The 16,473-nt window shown below is 57.7% G+C and overlaps 1 protein-coding gene across 1 annotated transcript; it reads left to right on the top strand.

The window, feature by feature from the left end:
- Positions 1–3,524: 3,524 nt before the first annotated feature.
- Positions 3,525–16,473, top strand: LOC110142334 (C-type lectin domain family 18 member A-like). Its single transcript, XM_070462837.1, has 12 exons — positions 3,525–3,794; positions 4,370–4,461; positions 6,446–6,685; positions 11,045–11,142; positions 11,543–11,664; positions 11,812–11,919; positions 12,196–12,288; positions 12,656–12,762; positions 13,103–13,232; positions 13,538–13,634; positions 15,299–15,390; positions 16,130–16,473. The coding sequence occupies exons 1-12, from the start codon at positions 3,656–3,658 to the stop codon at positions 16,165–16,167; spliced, it is 1,356 nt and encodes a 451-aa protein (XP_070318938.1). The 5' UTR covers positions 3,525–3,655; the 3' UTR covers positions 16,168–16,473.

Below are 16,473 nucleotides of genomic sequence, written 5' to 3'. Positions count from 1 at the left end.
CTAACGTCTGATTCTTTGCGACCCCGTGGGCTGTGGCCCACCAGGCTCCTCTGTCCATGGAATTTCACAGGCAAGAATACTGGAGTGGGCTGCCATTTCCTACTCCAGAGGATCTTCCCGACCCAGGGATCAAACCTGCATCTCTCCTATACGGGCAGGTGGATTCTTTACCTCTGCGCTACCTGGGAAGTCCTTCTGTTAATACAATACATTAGTTGACTTCCATTTTAAACCAACCTTGTATTCCTACAATAAATCCTATCTGGTCATGATGTTAATCCTTTTATACAATGCTAGATTTTTATAATATTTCATTGAGGATTTTTCTGTTTGTATTCATGAGTGATCTTGATCTATAGTTTTCTTGAGATGTCTTTGGCTTTGGTAGCAGGATAATATTTATCTTGTAAGGTGAGTTGGAAAACCTTCCTCTTCTGCTTTCTGGAAATGTTTATACATGATTGGTATTATTTCTCCTTTAAATATTAACAGAATTCCCCAGTAAAGTTATTTGCACTTAAGCTTTTCTTTGTGGGAAGATTTTTCCATCCAATTTCTTTTGCTGTGATGGATGTACTTAGATTTTCTATTTCTTTTTTTTTAGGTTTTCTATTTCTTCCTGACTCAATTTTGGTAATTTATCTTTCTAGAAATTTACCCGTTGTACTTATGTTGTCTGTTTTGTTGACATAAAGTTGCTCTTAATGCTCTCTTGACCTTTCTGATTTCTGTAGGATCCGTTGAGGTGATGTCCCCTCTTCCCTTCATGCTTTGGACAACTTTGTCTTTTCTCTCTTTTACAGGTGTTTATTAAATGAAAATTTTAAACTAGACAATATGTATAGTAGCTTTATTCATAACAAACAAAAGCTTAAAACAACCTAATATCGATCAATAGTAGAATGAAAATAGAGTGAAACACTGTCATCAATTAAAGCAACAGTGAAAACAATCTACTGATACAGGTAACAACATAGATGAATCTCACAGACATTTCACAGAGCAAAGGAGTCCAGGCCTCGAGCATGTATATTCTGAGTCCATTTACATGAAGTTTTGGGGGGGCTTCCCAGGTGGCGCTAGTGGTAAAGAATCTGCCCAATGCAGGAGATGCAAGAGATGCAGGTTTGATCCCTGGGTTGGGAAGATCCCCTGGAGAAGGAAATGGCAACCCACTCCAGTATTCTTGCCTGGGAAATCCCATGGACAGAGGAGCCTAGTGGGCTACAGTCCATGGGGTTGCAGAGAGTTGGATATGACTGAATAAGTATGGTACACATTACAAATAAATGGTGATAGAAGGGTGATAATAAATGGCAATAGAATAAATAGTGATTTCTATGGTGATAGAAATCAGAAGAAAGATTTCAGACTTCCCTGGTGGTCCAGGGGTTAAGAACCTCCATGCCAATGCAGGGTGCATGGGTTGGATCCCTGGTCCAGGAAGGTTCCCCATGCTGTGGGGTAATCAAGCCTGTGCGCCACAGCTACTGAAGCCTGGGCGCCTAGAGCCCATGCTCTGCAACTAGAGAGTGGCCCCTGCTCACCGCGACTAAAGCCTGTACACATTAGCAAAGACCCAGAGAAGCCGAAATAAAAAAGCAAATATATAAATAATTAATTTTTTAAAAGAAAAGAAGTTGCTTATTGGGAAACACTTTTTACAAGAAGGGGAATGCAAGCCCATTCTCAAAACCCAACCCAGCCACTCAGCAGGCTCCTGGAAAAGGTCTGGACCTAGGAGGAACTATTCCGTACACCAAGGTGCAATGCCCCAGGCAGGGAGTCCAGTGACGCTGTCACCCTGCTTCACACCGCTGGCCCCTGAGACCCGGGGTGGCAGTGACGATCCCAGGGTCGCACAGGGCTCCTTGGTCGGAGCCCAGTTCTGATGGCTGGTCTGGCGTTTGCTCTGCTCTGCTTCTCCCCTTCTGGCTCCTGCAGGCAGGGCTCGCCCTGGCCTCCTCTTACAGTGACCAGGGCTGCTCAAAAGTCGCTCCACTCCAGGCCCCAGATGTATTTTCCTCCCACCTGCGCTGCTGCCCTGCATTATATTACAGGAAAACTAGCCATGCTTATCTTCAAAGCCCAGAAGCAGGGATTGGGTCTTTTGTTGCCCAGAGCAGAGCAGGGCTGTGGGAATTGAATTCACAGGGTTGAGATGGGAACTAAGGCAGGTCGGCACCGGGGTCTGGTAGTTGTGAAGACAGAGCCTCTCCATCAGCCATGGGTACCCTGTGCTCGCTGGGTGACCTGGGGCCAGGCCCTGAGAGACACTGACCCCAGCTTCCCCAACTACAGATGGAGCACCTCGTCTTTCCTGCCAGGGGCTGTTGCAACAACCAAGTGAACTCACATGTTTGAAGCTGCTTTGTAAACTCTATAGAAAAAGATCCCTGTTTACTAAGCATTGCTGGGATCCAGAGAGGGTAACCTTGAGGTTGTCTGGTCATCTGTCTGAGGGAGACGAAACGCCCCAAGCCCTGAGACATCTAGGGGGACACCCAACCCCAGGCTGGCTTTGGGGTCCCTGTGCCTGACCCTGTCTCCATGCCCCCAAAGGTATCCACGTTCCATCATGTTCCCGCCCCCACCCCCAGCGGCAAAAGCCAGGCCCACTGGCATCTCAGGAAAGCTTCCGAGGAAGTGACACCTAGCCTGGTCTAGGGTTCAGGGGTCACACAAACTCCATAAGCAGGAAGCACCTGGCTCGCAGGCCTGTCCCCTGGGAATGGCTGAATAACTTTTGGTCTGCCCAAGGGGAATGTGGGCTTTTGGCTGTGGCCGGTGGGACACACTTTTATTTTCTAGGAGCACTTTCATTTCCTGCCTGTGGGCCCAGAGGCTGACTTGTTCCCAGAGGACTGCAGCCAGCCAGGAGCATCATGTGCTCCCCTCTGCTTTCCCCCTCCAGGCCTGCAGTCACGTGGGTGGGGGGCACCAGGGCTGGGGCCCAGCCCCCACACCGCTCAGACCGACCGCCCTAAGGCACCCACGGAGCAGCCCCCGCCCACTCCCCTACAAACCCACCGCCCCAGTGCCCCCACCCACTGGTGGCACCTGACTGGTGTGCAGTTACCACCTGCTTATGTTTAATTCATGGCTGGGGGTTGGGACGAGCTTCCCAAGAAAAGAAAGAACTCCCCTGGGGTCTTGCCCAGTTCCTGCCCGCCCTCAGGGCTCGAGGCCCCAGCCTCCCTGGGCCAGGGGTTTGGAAGAGAAGCTGCTGATGAGCCTGGAGGACACTACTCCAGCCTGGGCATTGCTATTATTCGTTAATCTGCAGCCCTGGAATGTCTGCGGGCCAATCAGCAGTGTCTCTGAGGGCTCCCCGAGGGCTCCAATAATCCTGCAATGATTAGCAGGGGCCACGGGGTCACTGCGAACCACTCAGTAGGTTGGTTGACTGGCTGTTGGCGGGCAGGCAGGCGGGCAGGCCCACGACCGGGGGAGGGAGGGCGCCCCGGGATGGGAGCTGTCTGTCTCCTTCCATGCCAGCACTGACGACGGGGGCTGTCCGGACACCGATTACTCGCCAGCCTCCCCTTTGTCTGCCAGCCCCGGGTGACTCCTCGAGATCGTGAATAGCTCCGTCCAGTCTGGGAAGCGAGCTGGACTGCTGAGCCAGGCCGAGCCCAGAGCCACCACCAGGCCCATGCTGCGGCTGGAGCCCTTGCCCAGGCCTGGAGGCCACTGGCCTGGCCTCCTGCCCTTGCTCCTGGCTCTCCTTGGCACAACCTGGACAGGGGTGCAACCACTCCAGCTGCAGGAGCAGCGGGTTCCAATGCCTGGAGGTAAGGGGGCCAGGGGGTGAGGGAAAGGTGGAGATGCTCTGAGGGTCCCAGGGGCCTTACGGGAGCCAGTTCCCAGGCCTGAGCCCAGGGCAGGCTGGTGCAGTTGAAAGATCCACCCTGGAACAGTCCAGGGGCCTGAGAGGGGTGGAGGAGGATGGAGCCGGGGCAGGAGAAGGAAGGGGGGTAGGCCCGGTGCAGGGGCGGGGGTGGGGGGGGTGGGGGTGGTGAGGTCCCCTGCGAGCCGCCGGGAAGACTCTGGCTGAGATGAGCCCCAGGCAGAGGGGCTGTGGGGAGCCCAGCCCGGGCTCCTCCTCACACCCGGCCCAGGACCGCATCCCCTCGGTCATCCCACCCCAGCTCTCAGCCTCCTTTACACCCACACCTATCTGTCTCAGTTCCCCTCCTTTCTCCGCCTCTCTCCGTCTCCCCATCCCCTGGCTCCGGTCCCCCCATGTGCCCACCGCCGCCGCCCGCCCCGTCTCAGGTTTTGCTCCCTAAGTGCAGAGTTGTCCCCTCATCGCGCCGCGGTGAGCCAGGGGCTAGCCCAGGTGGCCTGACCTTGTATCCCATCCCAGTCCTGAGCAAGAAGGAGAGCTTCCTCCTCGTCTCCCTGCACAACCGCCTGCGAAGCCGGGTCCACCCGCCTGCGGCCAACATGCAGAGAATGGTGCGTAGCCTCCCGGCTCACCGGGCGGAGGGGCGACCGCGACGGGCTGGGAGGCCGCGCTGCGGCCAGGCGCCTTCCACCGACAGGGCGGGAGGGGCGGCCGCCCCTGGCCCACGGCGGGCCGGCCGTGCCTGGTCCCCTCTCGAAAAGACAGACTTTTCCCTGCATCCCTTCCCGTTGCCCGGGAGACCAGAAGACATGGATGGAGTGGGGTCCCCTCCTCCGGGAACGCGCAGAGTCACAAAGGCGTCCAAGCGGGACGGGAGGCTCGTCCGGGCGGGAGAGGCAGCCCGCTGGGCGGGGGTGGGGGGCTTGTGTGAGGCCCAACCCGCTTCTCCAGCAGTCTATCCAGGCGACCAGGAGGGGCTCCTTCACCCGGGCCAGGGAGGGGGTGCCGGGTTTCCCAGCACTCCCTCGGGACTGCGGGGTCGGAGGTGTCACCCTGGGGCCCCCCAGTACGGCCCCGGCTGCCCCCGCCCACGTAACGGTCCAGGGAGCGAGGGGGGACCGGCGTGGGGCCGGCCAGGTTCCCCATGGCTGCTTCCCACGAACTCCTCCGAGGCGGCGCGGCTGCGGCGACCTTGAGCGCTCGGGGTCAGGTTCCCAGGAGGTGGGGGCGGGGCGGGGGCGTCGCCTCTCCCCTTCCCGCCTCTGCATGTGCCCAGCCCCTCCTCGGGGGCCCAGGTCCTGGCTCCGGTCTCCCACGCGCGCAGCCCTAGTGCCGGCTGCTCTGGTCAGGCCCTGCACTTCCCACGGCCCTTGTGCCTGAGTCTAAGAAAAGAGCACCTCATTAAAAACGCAAGTGGAGCCCCACGGCTCAGCCTCTGTCACACGCACAGCTCCGGCCCTGGGCACCCCAGGGGAGGCTGAGGCCCTGCGGGGCCCCGTGCAGCCCCCATCAGCAGTGAAATGACAACCACCGTCTGCCGGGGCCAGGCCCTAGGTGCGGCACTTGGCTCCCTGCAGCCATGCAGTCCTCACACCATCTTATCCTCTGGGACCTTATTATCCACCCACCCCCCTTTTTCTGGCTCTTCCAAATGGCTTGTGGGATCTCAGTTCTCCCACCAGGGACTGAACCGGGGGCCCCCTGAAAACCCAGAACCCTAACCACTAGGCAACCAGGGAGCTCCCACCTTACTATTCCATTTTACAGAAGAGTATGTTGAGTCTCATGACGATTAGGAGACGGCTGGAGGTCACACAGCTGGAATGAGGCAGTGGGGTTGGACCAGGGCGTGACGACTGAGTGACACATGTCATCCTGGTTGCTGAGGCCCCCGTTTCAGAGGAGGGGGCTGGTGGATGGGGGCAGGGACGCCTGGTTGGGGAGAGCTGATCGGGTCCACCCCAGAGAGCTCTGCCTGCTGAGACCAAAGGGCGGAGGCCCTGGAGACCTCTTACACCCTCTCGGGTTTGGTTTCCAGCTGGAGCCCCTACACAGTCCAAAACCAGAATTAGGGAATAAGAGCAATTTTTTACATCACAGAAGGGAAGCCAAGAGGGAGCCTTTCTGAAAATGACCACGGCCAGGTTCACCTAGCACAGAACCGGCTCGGAAGCCTTGGGCACGGCAGAGCTCACATTCCGGAGATTACCGCAGAGGCCCACCCCATCACCTGGGCTAGCACTGGCCCCCCGGAGCACCCGGTGCCTTAGTGTGCTGGAGTCCTGGGCAGGGCCTGAGGGTGCCACCACCGGAGGCTCTCAGCGCTGGGCGAGCCGGGCTCTGGGGTGGGGGGACCAGATGGGCAGGTGTCTTTCCCACAGCCTGGAGCGCCCCCTTGCAGGCCCTGCCTGCCTTTCCCTGGCCCCGAGGAAGCGGGCGAAACCAGCTCAGAGCGCTCGAGCCGCCAAGCGCGATCCCTGCTCGAGGGCTGTGTTCACGGGAGCACCGCCTCTGGTCGTGCTGCGGTGGGGGCGGGTCAGTCGCGCCTGGCCGGGGGCCCCTACTGACGTTGCCGTGTGTGCCCCCCGCCCCCAGGACTGGAGCGACAGCCTGGCCCGGCAGGCCCAGGCCCGGGCGGCCCTCTGCGGTGCCCCCGCGCCGAGCCCGGCCTCCGTCCCCCGGGCCGCCCGGCACGTGGGCTGGAACGCGCAGCTGCTGCCCGCGGGCTCCGCGGCCTTCGTGCACGTGGTGGGCCTGTGGTTCTCCGAGGGGCGGCAGTACAGCCACTCGGCGGCCGAGTGCGCCCCCAACGCCACCTGCGCCCGCTACACCCAGGTGAGGCCGGGCTTCCAGCCCTGGGCCCCTGCCCTGCTGGGCTGCTCGGAGGGTCTGCAGCTGGTCCTGAAACTGGTGGTCGCTTTTCCTCCCGTTAGTTGTCCTTTTTTCAGCTTTAAACGTGAAATATTTCAAAACTAAATCAAATAACGGACTCCTTACCCACTCTACACTTCATGGAATTCTCCAGGACAGAATACTGGAGTGGATGGGGTCGCACAGAGTCGGACACAACTGAGCGCTTTGCACTTTCTTACCCACTACCTAGATTTAGACAGTGTTTTTCATCTCTTTAAAAAAGTAAAGCTAAGCAAAAGCCCTCCTCTTCCTCTCACCTCTGTCCCTCCCCAGAGGTAAACTTCCTGACCTCCAGGAGTCCAGGTGGATCACCCCCTTCCCCAAGCATGTTTCCTTTTTCTTTCCCCTCCACAAAATCGTTAGTATCTTCTCTATAACTGGTGTCGTTTGGGTACCAAGTTCCAGCCCTGAAAAACACAGGCAAAATCTCAAGCAATTCCCTGACCAGGGATGGAACCCTGTCCCCCACACTGAAAGCACCAAGTCCTAACCACTGGACTACAGGGAATTCCCCCAAGAATGTCGGAATATCTTTGCTACACGTGGAAGGGTTTGGATGCCTTTTCTCCTTATGCAAGTGGGTTGTATGTTACTAAATCCTACCTAAGTGCTCTCTAAATGTACCTAAATGTACACTTCCTTTTGCCATTTGTGTTTATCACTTCAGATCACATTTGTAAGATTTACTTCCATTGATTTGAGCAAGCAATTGAGATTCACTATGAATAAACTACAATTTTGGGGCATCTGGGGTTACTTTTTTTTTTAACTCTTCCAAGTCAGACCACAATACATAAATCCCAGCTCAGGTCCTCTTGCACACATGGGTCCAGAGTTCCTCTAAGATAGCAGTCCCCAACCTTTTTGGCATCAAAGACAGGTTTTGTAAAAGACAGTTTTTCCACAGACTGCAGTTGAGGGAGATGGTTTCCAGATGATTGAAATGCATTACATTTATTGTGAGCTTTATGTCTGTTATTATTACATCAGCTTCACTTCAGATCATCAGGTAGTAGATCTTGGAGACTGGGAACTCCCACCCTAGGATACACTTAGAAGGGGAGTGGCTGGGTCAGAGGGAACACGCACCTACAACCTTGCTACCTGTTGTCAAAGTGGTGTCCCCTACTCCACTCCTGTCCACAAACCAGTTCTCACTTCCCCGTACTGTCAGCTCCTTAATTTTTGCCAACTTGATGCTGTGGAACACTACCTCATTCTGTTTTTAATGTCCATTTCTCTGATTACCTGTGAGACTGAGCCTCTTTTCTGTTCTGCTTCATTGCTGGTTAATTTCATCTTCCCTTAATAATTTATAAGCATCTTTTCTATATTCTTTATGCTTTTGTTGGTCATATTGGTTGCAGATACTTTTTTCTAACATACGGCTTGTATTTTCTCTTTGTTTATGTGACTTTTTTATAAGAAACCTTCAGAGAATTTTAATATTAATGTAATCAAACTTCACATGTTTTTCATTACGGCTCATCCATTTGTTGTATTATGTTTAAGAAATCCTATTCAACTCTGACATCAGGAAGATATTCTTTCTTTTCTTCCAAAGTTTAAATGTTTTCCTTTTTTCGTATTGAAGTCATTAGTAGAATTGCATTTTATTGGTTTTTTTTTTACTTCTGTATTAAGTATTGACTCTTTCCCCCACGGACTCTAATGCCATCTCAGTCATATACCAAGCTCCCATATCTGCTGAGTTCTCTCTTCTTTCTGTTGCTTTTTTTTTTAATTACTCTGTACATATGTGCTTTAATTATTATGGCTTCATAAGTTTTTTGACAGGAAAATCTCCCATATTATTATTGTTCAAAAGTTGCCTGGCTATTCTTGATTCTTTCTACTAATTTTTCATATGAACTTAATAAGTAGCCTTTACAGACATTTCTTTCCGATCTAAGTTTGTTAAGGATTTTAAAGTCATATTCTAATATTATTTTTTCACATATGTCGTCCAGTTTCCCAGCACCACTTATTGAATAGACTGTCTTCTCCATTGTATATTCTTGTCATAGCTCATTTTGTTTCATCTATAGCCTTACCTATTTCCCTTTCCTCCCATATTATTTTTAAGCAAATTTTAGACTTATAATTTTATCCATAAATAAGCATATATGTCTAAAAGATAACTTTTTCATTCCATACTCTATCAATGTAAGGGACCCGGGTTCAATCCCTGGTCAGGGAACTAGATCCCACATGCCACAACTAAAAACAGCTTTCTAAATAATAATCACAATACCAACATTAATATATATTTTTAAATGTTAACTCTTCCCTGCCTTCCTACTTGCAGGACTGTAATTCATCTATGTACAACTGTTATAATAGTTAATCAAACACTAAAATACTTGTGTATTAGTAAACAGTTGTTATCCCATGTTCCTAGAAGGTACCTCTTCCCTGGGACACCTAGGATTTCTCCTATACTAGAATCAGAGCGGGTGTATTTGTCACAGTAGTGGGTCTCTAGGATCCTGCTTCAGCCCAGCATCTATTCTGATTGACAAGCCACTGGACCACCAGGGAAGTCCCTCAGTGATAATATTGTCTTTGGTTTTGAAGTGTATACTTAAATTTCCTAACTAGGTTTTCTTCTTTGTTGTTTAGTCGCTAAGTCATGTCTGACTCTTTTGCAGCCCCATGGACTGGGGCCTGCCAGGCTCCTCTGTCCATGGGATTTCCAAGGCAAGAATACTGGAGTGGGTTGCCATTTCCTTCTCCAGGGGATCGTCCCGACCCAGGGATCAAACCCAAGTCTTCTGCATTGGCAGGAAGATTCTTTACCACTGAGCCACCAGGGAAGCCAGGTTTTCTCCTTTACTTACTTCTAAATTACTTCCTTTAGATTTTATTGCGTTGAATTCATAGAATGTGATCTGTGAGACATTGGTTATCTGGTAGTCACTGAATCTTGCTTTGCAGCTGTTAGGCTTCCCTGAGAGCTCAGTTGGTAAAGAATCCACCTGCAAGGCAGGAGACCCTGGTTTGATTCCCGGGTTGGGGACATCTGCTGGAGAAGGGATAGGCTACCCACTGCAGTATTTTTGGGCTTCCCCATGGCTTAGCTGCTAAAGAATCCACCTGCAATGCGGGAGACCTAGGTTCAGATTCCTGGGTTGGGAAGATCCCCTGGAGAAGGGAAAGGCTACCACTCCAGTATTCTGGCCTGGAGAATTCCATGGACTGTATAGTCCATGGAGTCACAAAGAGTCAGACAGGACTGAGCAACTTTCACTTTCACTTTGCTGTTTAGTGAAGGATCATTGTCTGCAAAATTCCATGCACTCCTAAAAAGAATGCACATTCTCTACTTGTTGGAGACATATATATGATTACATGGGCATATCTCCCAGCCTCATGTTGGTCATTTTTAGTAGCTACCGGAGTTTGCTTGGCTATTCTTGGGTATTGACCATTTGTGTTATTTCCGAGTGGTCACTGATTCTAACACATTAAACTTAAGTTTTGAATAGTATTAAAAACCTGTATCACTTAGCTATTGCTGCCTGACACACTATCCCAACATTTAGCGTCCTGTGATTTTGCAGGTTGGCAGTTTGGGTTGGGCCCGGTTGCGAGTTTCCTCTGGTCTTGGCGGCGCTCACTCTTGCAACTGCGACCAGCTGCTGGGTTGGGTAGGAGCTGACTGCCCACAGTGGCCTCAATGGAGTCACCTCTGCCCTCTAAGGTTTTTAAGCCTTCAGCAGGCTTGCTCACATGGTGGCTGAGCATGAGAGAGAATGAGTGGAAACTGCAGGGCCTCCTGAGACCTAGGTTTGAAATGGCTAGACTATCATTTCTCTGGCATTGTGTTGAGCAACACAAGCCACAGGGCCAGCCATTTTCAAGGTGTGGGAGACTCCGCCTTTTGATGCAAAACCACATTTTGTAAAGAACGGGCTGTGGGGAGAGGAGACGTGAAGCGTTGGGGCCATTTTTGCAACCATCACAAGGCCCTTGATGTCCAGGTCTTCCTGTTGCTACTCTCCTCCAGCCATCCAGTCTCCCCTCCCTTCAGGTATCTGCGGACCCTCAGCTGCCCACCCAGGAGGTCTTTCTAGACTATTCCCACCCATCCTTGTCGTCCAGCCCAGCACAGCTGCTCTGCTCCTGGGGTCCCCAGGGAGGTGACAAAACTGTTTATCTGCCTTGTTTGGGGCAAAAGCACACGCCCTGCCTGGGGGAGCATCCTGCAGGCTGCAGGTCCCAGACTGGGAGTGGAGGGGGGCCCGCGATGGGGTGTCTGAGCCACCGTGTCTCCTGCAGCTCGTGTGGGCCACCTCAAGCCAGCTGGGCTGTGGGCGGCAGCTCTGCTCTGGGGCCCAGGGCCAGCTGGAAGCCTTCGTCTGCGCCTACTCTCCCGGGTAAGCCCCCTGCATGGCAGGGCCCTGCCGTCTCCTGCTGGGCTGCAGGGCAGGGGTGCTCTCAGCCAGGGTGAGACACCCACACACCCACCCACAGGCCTTTACTCCTGGGTCTGCACCCCTGGTGGGAGAACACAACACCCAGGATTCTGGCCATGCAGAACATGACTTCTGCTCAGTCACCCCTTCCTGGAAGCACCAGCCTGCATTCAGGGAATCTGCCCAGTGTTCGTTTGGAGGTTATCTTTTCTCTCCTGGGAAATCTCCCTGTCTCACCCAGTTCCCTGACTCCCTGGCGGGGCAGGGAGGAACTGACGGGGCCTGGCGGGCAGGCAGCAGGGCCTGTCCCTGCCGCGGCCAAGGCCAGGTCCTTGCAGCCCTCCGCTGCTTGCTTTCTCAGAGGGAACTGGGAGGTCAACGGGAAGACCATCGTCCCCTACAAGAAGGGCGCCTGGTGTTCGCTCTGCACGGCCAGTGTCTCAGGCTGCTTTAAAGCCTGGGACCATGCAGGCGGGCTCTGTGGTAAGTGCCCCCACCAGCCGGCCTGCTTGGGTGACGCAGAGGAGGGCGGTGGGCTGTCCCGGAAGCCCTGGCCCTCGGCACCCGGGGAGGCCCCGGCCTGGCCTGCCCGGAGGAGACCCGCTCAGCGTTTCCTTTGCGCCTGACCAGAGGTCCCCAGGAACCCGTGTCGCATGAGCTGTCGGAACCACGGCCAGCTCAACGTCAGCACCTGCCACTGCCGCTGCCCCCCCGGCTACACGGGCAGATACTGTCAAGGTGAGGGCACCTGGAGCCGGGTCGGGCACCCGGTGAGTGACCGTGCACAGCATGGCCCCGTCCAGTAGGCATCCACTGAGCACCGACTGTCAGGGGAGCCAGATCTGGCCCGTAGGCTCTGGGAGGGTGCAGAGAGGGCAGCTGAGGATCCTGGCTGGATTCCTTTCCCAGCTCCTCCCCCAGCTCAAAGATGCCAAAGAGCACAGAGAGGCCCGGGGCGGGTGTTCTTGCTGGGGTTGGCAGCCGTGCACATCCCCCGCACCCCCATTCTGGCAGTGCGGTGCAGCGTGCAGTGCGTGCACGGCCGGTTCCGGGAAGAGGAGTGTTCCTGCATCTGTGACGTTGGCTTCGGGGGAGCCCAGTGCGCCAGTGAGTCCCGTCAAACAGCCCCCGACCGCCAGGCCTGCCCTGGACCCCTCGGTGAGGGGCTGGGTCCCGCCCAGACCAGCCCACAGATGCCCATGGAGTGCACCCCGCCCACTCCCTGAGTGAACTTGGCCGTGGGGGGTGGGGTCTTTACACCCCAGAAACAGCACTGTCGCAATCGCAGATTATCTTTTTTGAGAAAGAGAGCTGGTTGTTACACATCTGCCAGCATACCACTGACCACCCCCCACCCCTAGCTCCAACTTGGAGCAGGTGGCCGGGGAAGGGCCACCCTGAGCTTAACACCCTGCAGACCAGGGAGGGTGGCTGCTCCAAGGTCCCGCACAAAGTCAGGCTCCCCTCCCGCCAGCCAAGGTGCGCTTTCCCTTCCACACCTGCGATCTGAGGATTGACGGAGACTGCTTCACGGTGTCCTCGGAGGCGGACACCTACTACGGCGCCAAGATGAAATGCCAGGTAACGGCTGGTCCCTGCCTTCCCGGCGGCCGCCCCCCTGGGCCCAAGCAGGGGTCTTAACCGAGGGACCCTGGATTAAGAGATGCATTCCTTCAACCTCTCAACTTACTAATGCTGGCAAGCAATCCCGATGTATTTAGGACACAGCAGGTGAAACCCTTCCCAGGCCAGAGGAGAGGTGGGCAGGGAGAGGAAGGCGGGAGGCTTCAGCGGGCATGGGTGGCTGAGGACAGCCTGGCCGGCACGTAGCTTTGACGGCCGTGGCCACGGGGGGCGGCGGGAAGGGCAGGAGGGGCTGGCCTGAGCTCTGGGGCCAGTGTGACCCAGAGTGGGGTTACAGGGCAAGGGCGGGGTGCTCGCCCAGATTGAGAGCCAGAAAGTGCAGGACATCCTGGCCTTCTTCCTGAGCCGCCTGGAGACCACCAACGAGGTGACCGACAGTGACTTTGAGACCAGGAACTTCTGGATCGGTGAGTGCCTGGCTGACGTGGGGCATGTGTGTGTGTGTGGGTGTGTGCGTGGGGTGCTCGTGGGGCTGGGACACCCATGCTCCTCCAGGGATCTGGTAACCCAGAGCCCGGCCAGCAGTCAGGCTGATGCATCCCCTCCCCGGGGAGAGAGCTGACAGAGAGGAGCCGGAAGTGCTGGGAAGGGGTCTCAGGGCCGGGGGCCCACGGGGCATCGGGCAGCAGGCTCCAGGCAGGCCCTCAGCCCAGGGAGCAGGCGGGGTCTGGGGACCTTGGGTGCGGGGCCAACCTTGGCTGCTGTGGCCCAGGGCTCACCTACAAGACTGCCAAGGACTCCTTCCGCTGGACCACGGGGGAGCAGCAGTCCTTCACCAGCTTCGCCTTCGGGCAGCCGGACAACCAGGGGTGAGTCGTCCGCTGCACACCTTCCCACCAGGGCCTGCGTGCTGAGCCCTCGGACACGACCAGACCCCCACCCGCTTGCTGCCTGCCTGAGCACCCTGGGGGCCTGGGCCTCCCTGGGGTCCCCGTGCCGGAGGTGCAGGCACGGCTGGGTGTGGGCCCGGTGCTAAACGAGGCACGTCCCTGACCCAGGGGCTCACGTAAAAGACGGGGACCCCAGCAGGCTACGACCCCCCACCGTCCCCACCGTCCCCTCAGCTGCCTCTCCATCTCCCTATTACTTACCCTACCGTGCCCCCAGCGCCCCCTCCGCCTACATCAATACACTGATGCTGCCCTCCGCTGGCCAATCCCAGCATCAGCCCACACACTCATCTGTCCACTAGCCACCCTGCACCACCTGGCCTTCAAAGCCCGGGGATGCCCGGGGCAGGGGAGGAAGCAGTCAGGGGGTGCGCGGGGTGGGGGTGGAGGGGGTCAGGGGTGCCCAGAGTGGGGGTGGAGGGGGGTCAGGGGTGCCCGGGGCAGGGGTGGAGGTCAGGGGTGCCTGGGGTGGGGGTGGAGGGGTCAGGGGTGCCAGGGGCAGGGGTGGAGGGGGTCAGGGCGGGGGTGGAGGGGGTCAAGTGTGCCCGGGGCAGGGGTGGAGGTAAGGGGTGCCCAGGGCGGGAGTGTAGGGGGGCAGGGGTGCCCGGGGGAGGGGTGGAGGGGGTCAGGGTGCCCGGGGGTGGGGGTGGAGGGGGTCGGGGTGCCCGGGCGGGGGTGGAGGGGGTCAACTGTGCCCGGGGCAGGGGTGGAGGTCAGGGGTGCCCGGGGCGGGGGTGTAGGGGGTCAGGGGTGCCCGGGGCAGGGGTGGAGGGGATCAGGGCGGGGGTGTAGGGGGTAAAGGGTGCCTGGGGCAGGGGTGGAGGTAAGGGGTGCCCGGGGCGGGGGTGTAGGGGGTCAGGGGTGCCTGGGGCGGGGATGGAGGCGGTCAGGGCGGGGGTGGAGGGGGTCAGGGGTGCCCGGGGCAGGGATGGAGGGGGTCAGGGCGGGGGTGGAGGGGGTAAAGGGTGCCCGGGGCAGGGGTGGAGGTAAGGGGTGCCCGGGGCGGGGGTGTGGGGGGTCAGGGGTGCCTGGGGCAGGGGTGTAGGGGGTCAGGGGTGCCTGGGGCGGGGATGGAGGCAGTCAGGGCAGGGGTGGGGGGGCAGGGGGAGGGGGTCAGGGTGCCCGGGGCAGGGGTGGAGGGGGTCAGGGGTGCCTGGGGGAGTGGAGGCAGTCAGGGGGTGCCCGGGGCGGGGGTGGAGGCTGTCAGGCTGTGTGCCCACCGAGATTCCCGAGCGCCCCTACCTCTCTTTGACCTCCCTGAGGGCAGCCATGCCAGGCCTGGGCCCACCCCTAGACGGCCTTGGCCAGGAAGGACGCAGCCTGTCTGCCCCCCGCCACTGCGGGGCCTGGGAGTGGGCCGTGGCAGCAGGCGAGGCGCCCCCTGAGAAGGGAGGACTTGGAGCGGCTGGAGGAGCAGGTGTGGAGACCGGGAGGGGGGTCTGACTCCCAGAGGCCCCTGTGAGTGTGGGGTGGGGCCTCAGGAGGCCCCGGACGGGCGCAGGTGGCCCCTGGGAGGAGGCTTGGAGCCTCTCCCCGCCTCCCGCCTCCCTCCTCCACCTAGCACTCACCACCTCGGCCCGCAGGTTTGGCAATTGTGTGGAGCTGCAGGCGTCGGCCGCCTTCAACTGGAATGACCAGCGCTGCAAAACCCGCAACCGCTACATCTGCCAGTTTGGTGAGGGCCTTCCCATGGCTCCCTGCCCTGGCCCCTGTCCCTGGGGGTATGCGGGTGACAGGCCTGCGTGTCTGCACACCCCAGGCCCGAGGCTCCCCTGTCCCCAGGGATGTCAGGGTGACAGGTCTGCGTGTCTACACACCCCAGGCCTGAGGCCCCCTGTCCCCGGGGGTGTGGGGGTGACAGGCCTGCGTGTCTGCACACCCCAGGCCTGAGGCCCCCCTGTCCCCGGGGGTGTGGGGGTGACAGGCCCGCGTGTCTGCACACCCCAGGCCTGAGGCCCCTCTGTCCCTGGGGGTGTGGGGGTGACAGCCTTGCGTGTCTGCACACCCCAGGCCCCAAGGCCCCCCTGTCTCAGGGGGTGTCTGGGTAACAGCCCTGCAGTGTTTGCACACCGGGCCTGAGCCAATCCTGCTTATCCTGGGCCTACAGGGCCCTGGAGCCTGGAGCGGGAGACAGCCCCTGTCCACACAGACCAGAACTACACCCGGCCAGAAATTTCTCAAGGTCCCTTGCCTCCGGCCACTAAAGCCGTCACACGGGGCCCTGCTGGGTGCGCCCTGATTCCCTCGAGTGCCGTGAACTATGAGGGCGGAGATGAAGCCTCGCCCGGCCTCGCAGCCCCTGCTGGGGAATCTGGAGCTCCTTGGGGATCCCGTGGAGGCCACTTCTGGACCTGGTGTGGCAGGGTCCCATCCCAGGACAGTCACCAACCCTTGTTCTTCCTCTTCTTTTCCAGCTCGCGAGCATATCTCCCGCTGGGACCCAGGGCCCTGAGATTCAGCCGTGCCCCTCCCCAGCCAGCGCCTGGGTGCACAGCCCCGCTGGCCCGCCTGCCCTCCTGTGTAGAACCAGGGCCTGGCTGGGACTGCGGCCCAACAACCAAAGAGGTCTCAGACCTTGCAGGACGTCGGGCGGGGTACAAGCGAGGCCGACAGAGTCTGGTGGAGGAGGAGGGGAGCCTGGGTGCCCCCACTCCCCGGCCTGCTTTTGATCGGGAAGATGGGGCTTAATCACGCCCTGAAACAGGAGTCCGGACCCGCAGGGAGAAGAGACTACTCCGGTCCACCCAGGCTGGACGCT

The sequence above is a fragment of the Odocoileus virginianus genome, unplaced genomic scaffold (assembly GCF_023699985.2).
Source record: "Odocoileus virginianus isolate 20LAN1187 ecotype Illinois unplaced genomic scaffold, Ovbor_1.2 Unplaced_Scaffold_15, whole genome shotgun sequence".
In the NCBI taxonomy this organism is placed as follows: domain Eukaryota; kingdom Metazoa; phylum Chordata; class Mammalia; order Artiodactyla; family Cervidae; genus Odocoileus; species Odocoileus virginianus.
Note: the sequence above shows the minus strand (reverse complement) of the source record. Positions and strands in the feature narration are given on the sequence as shown.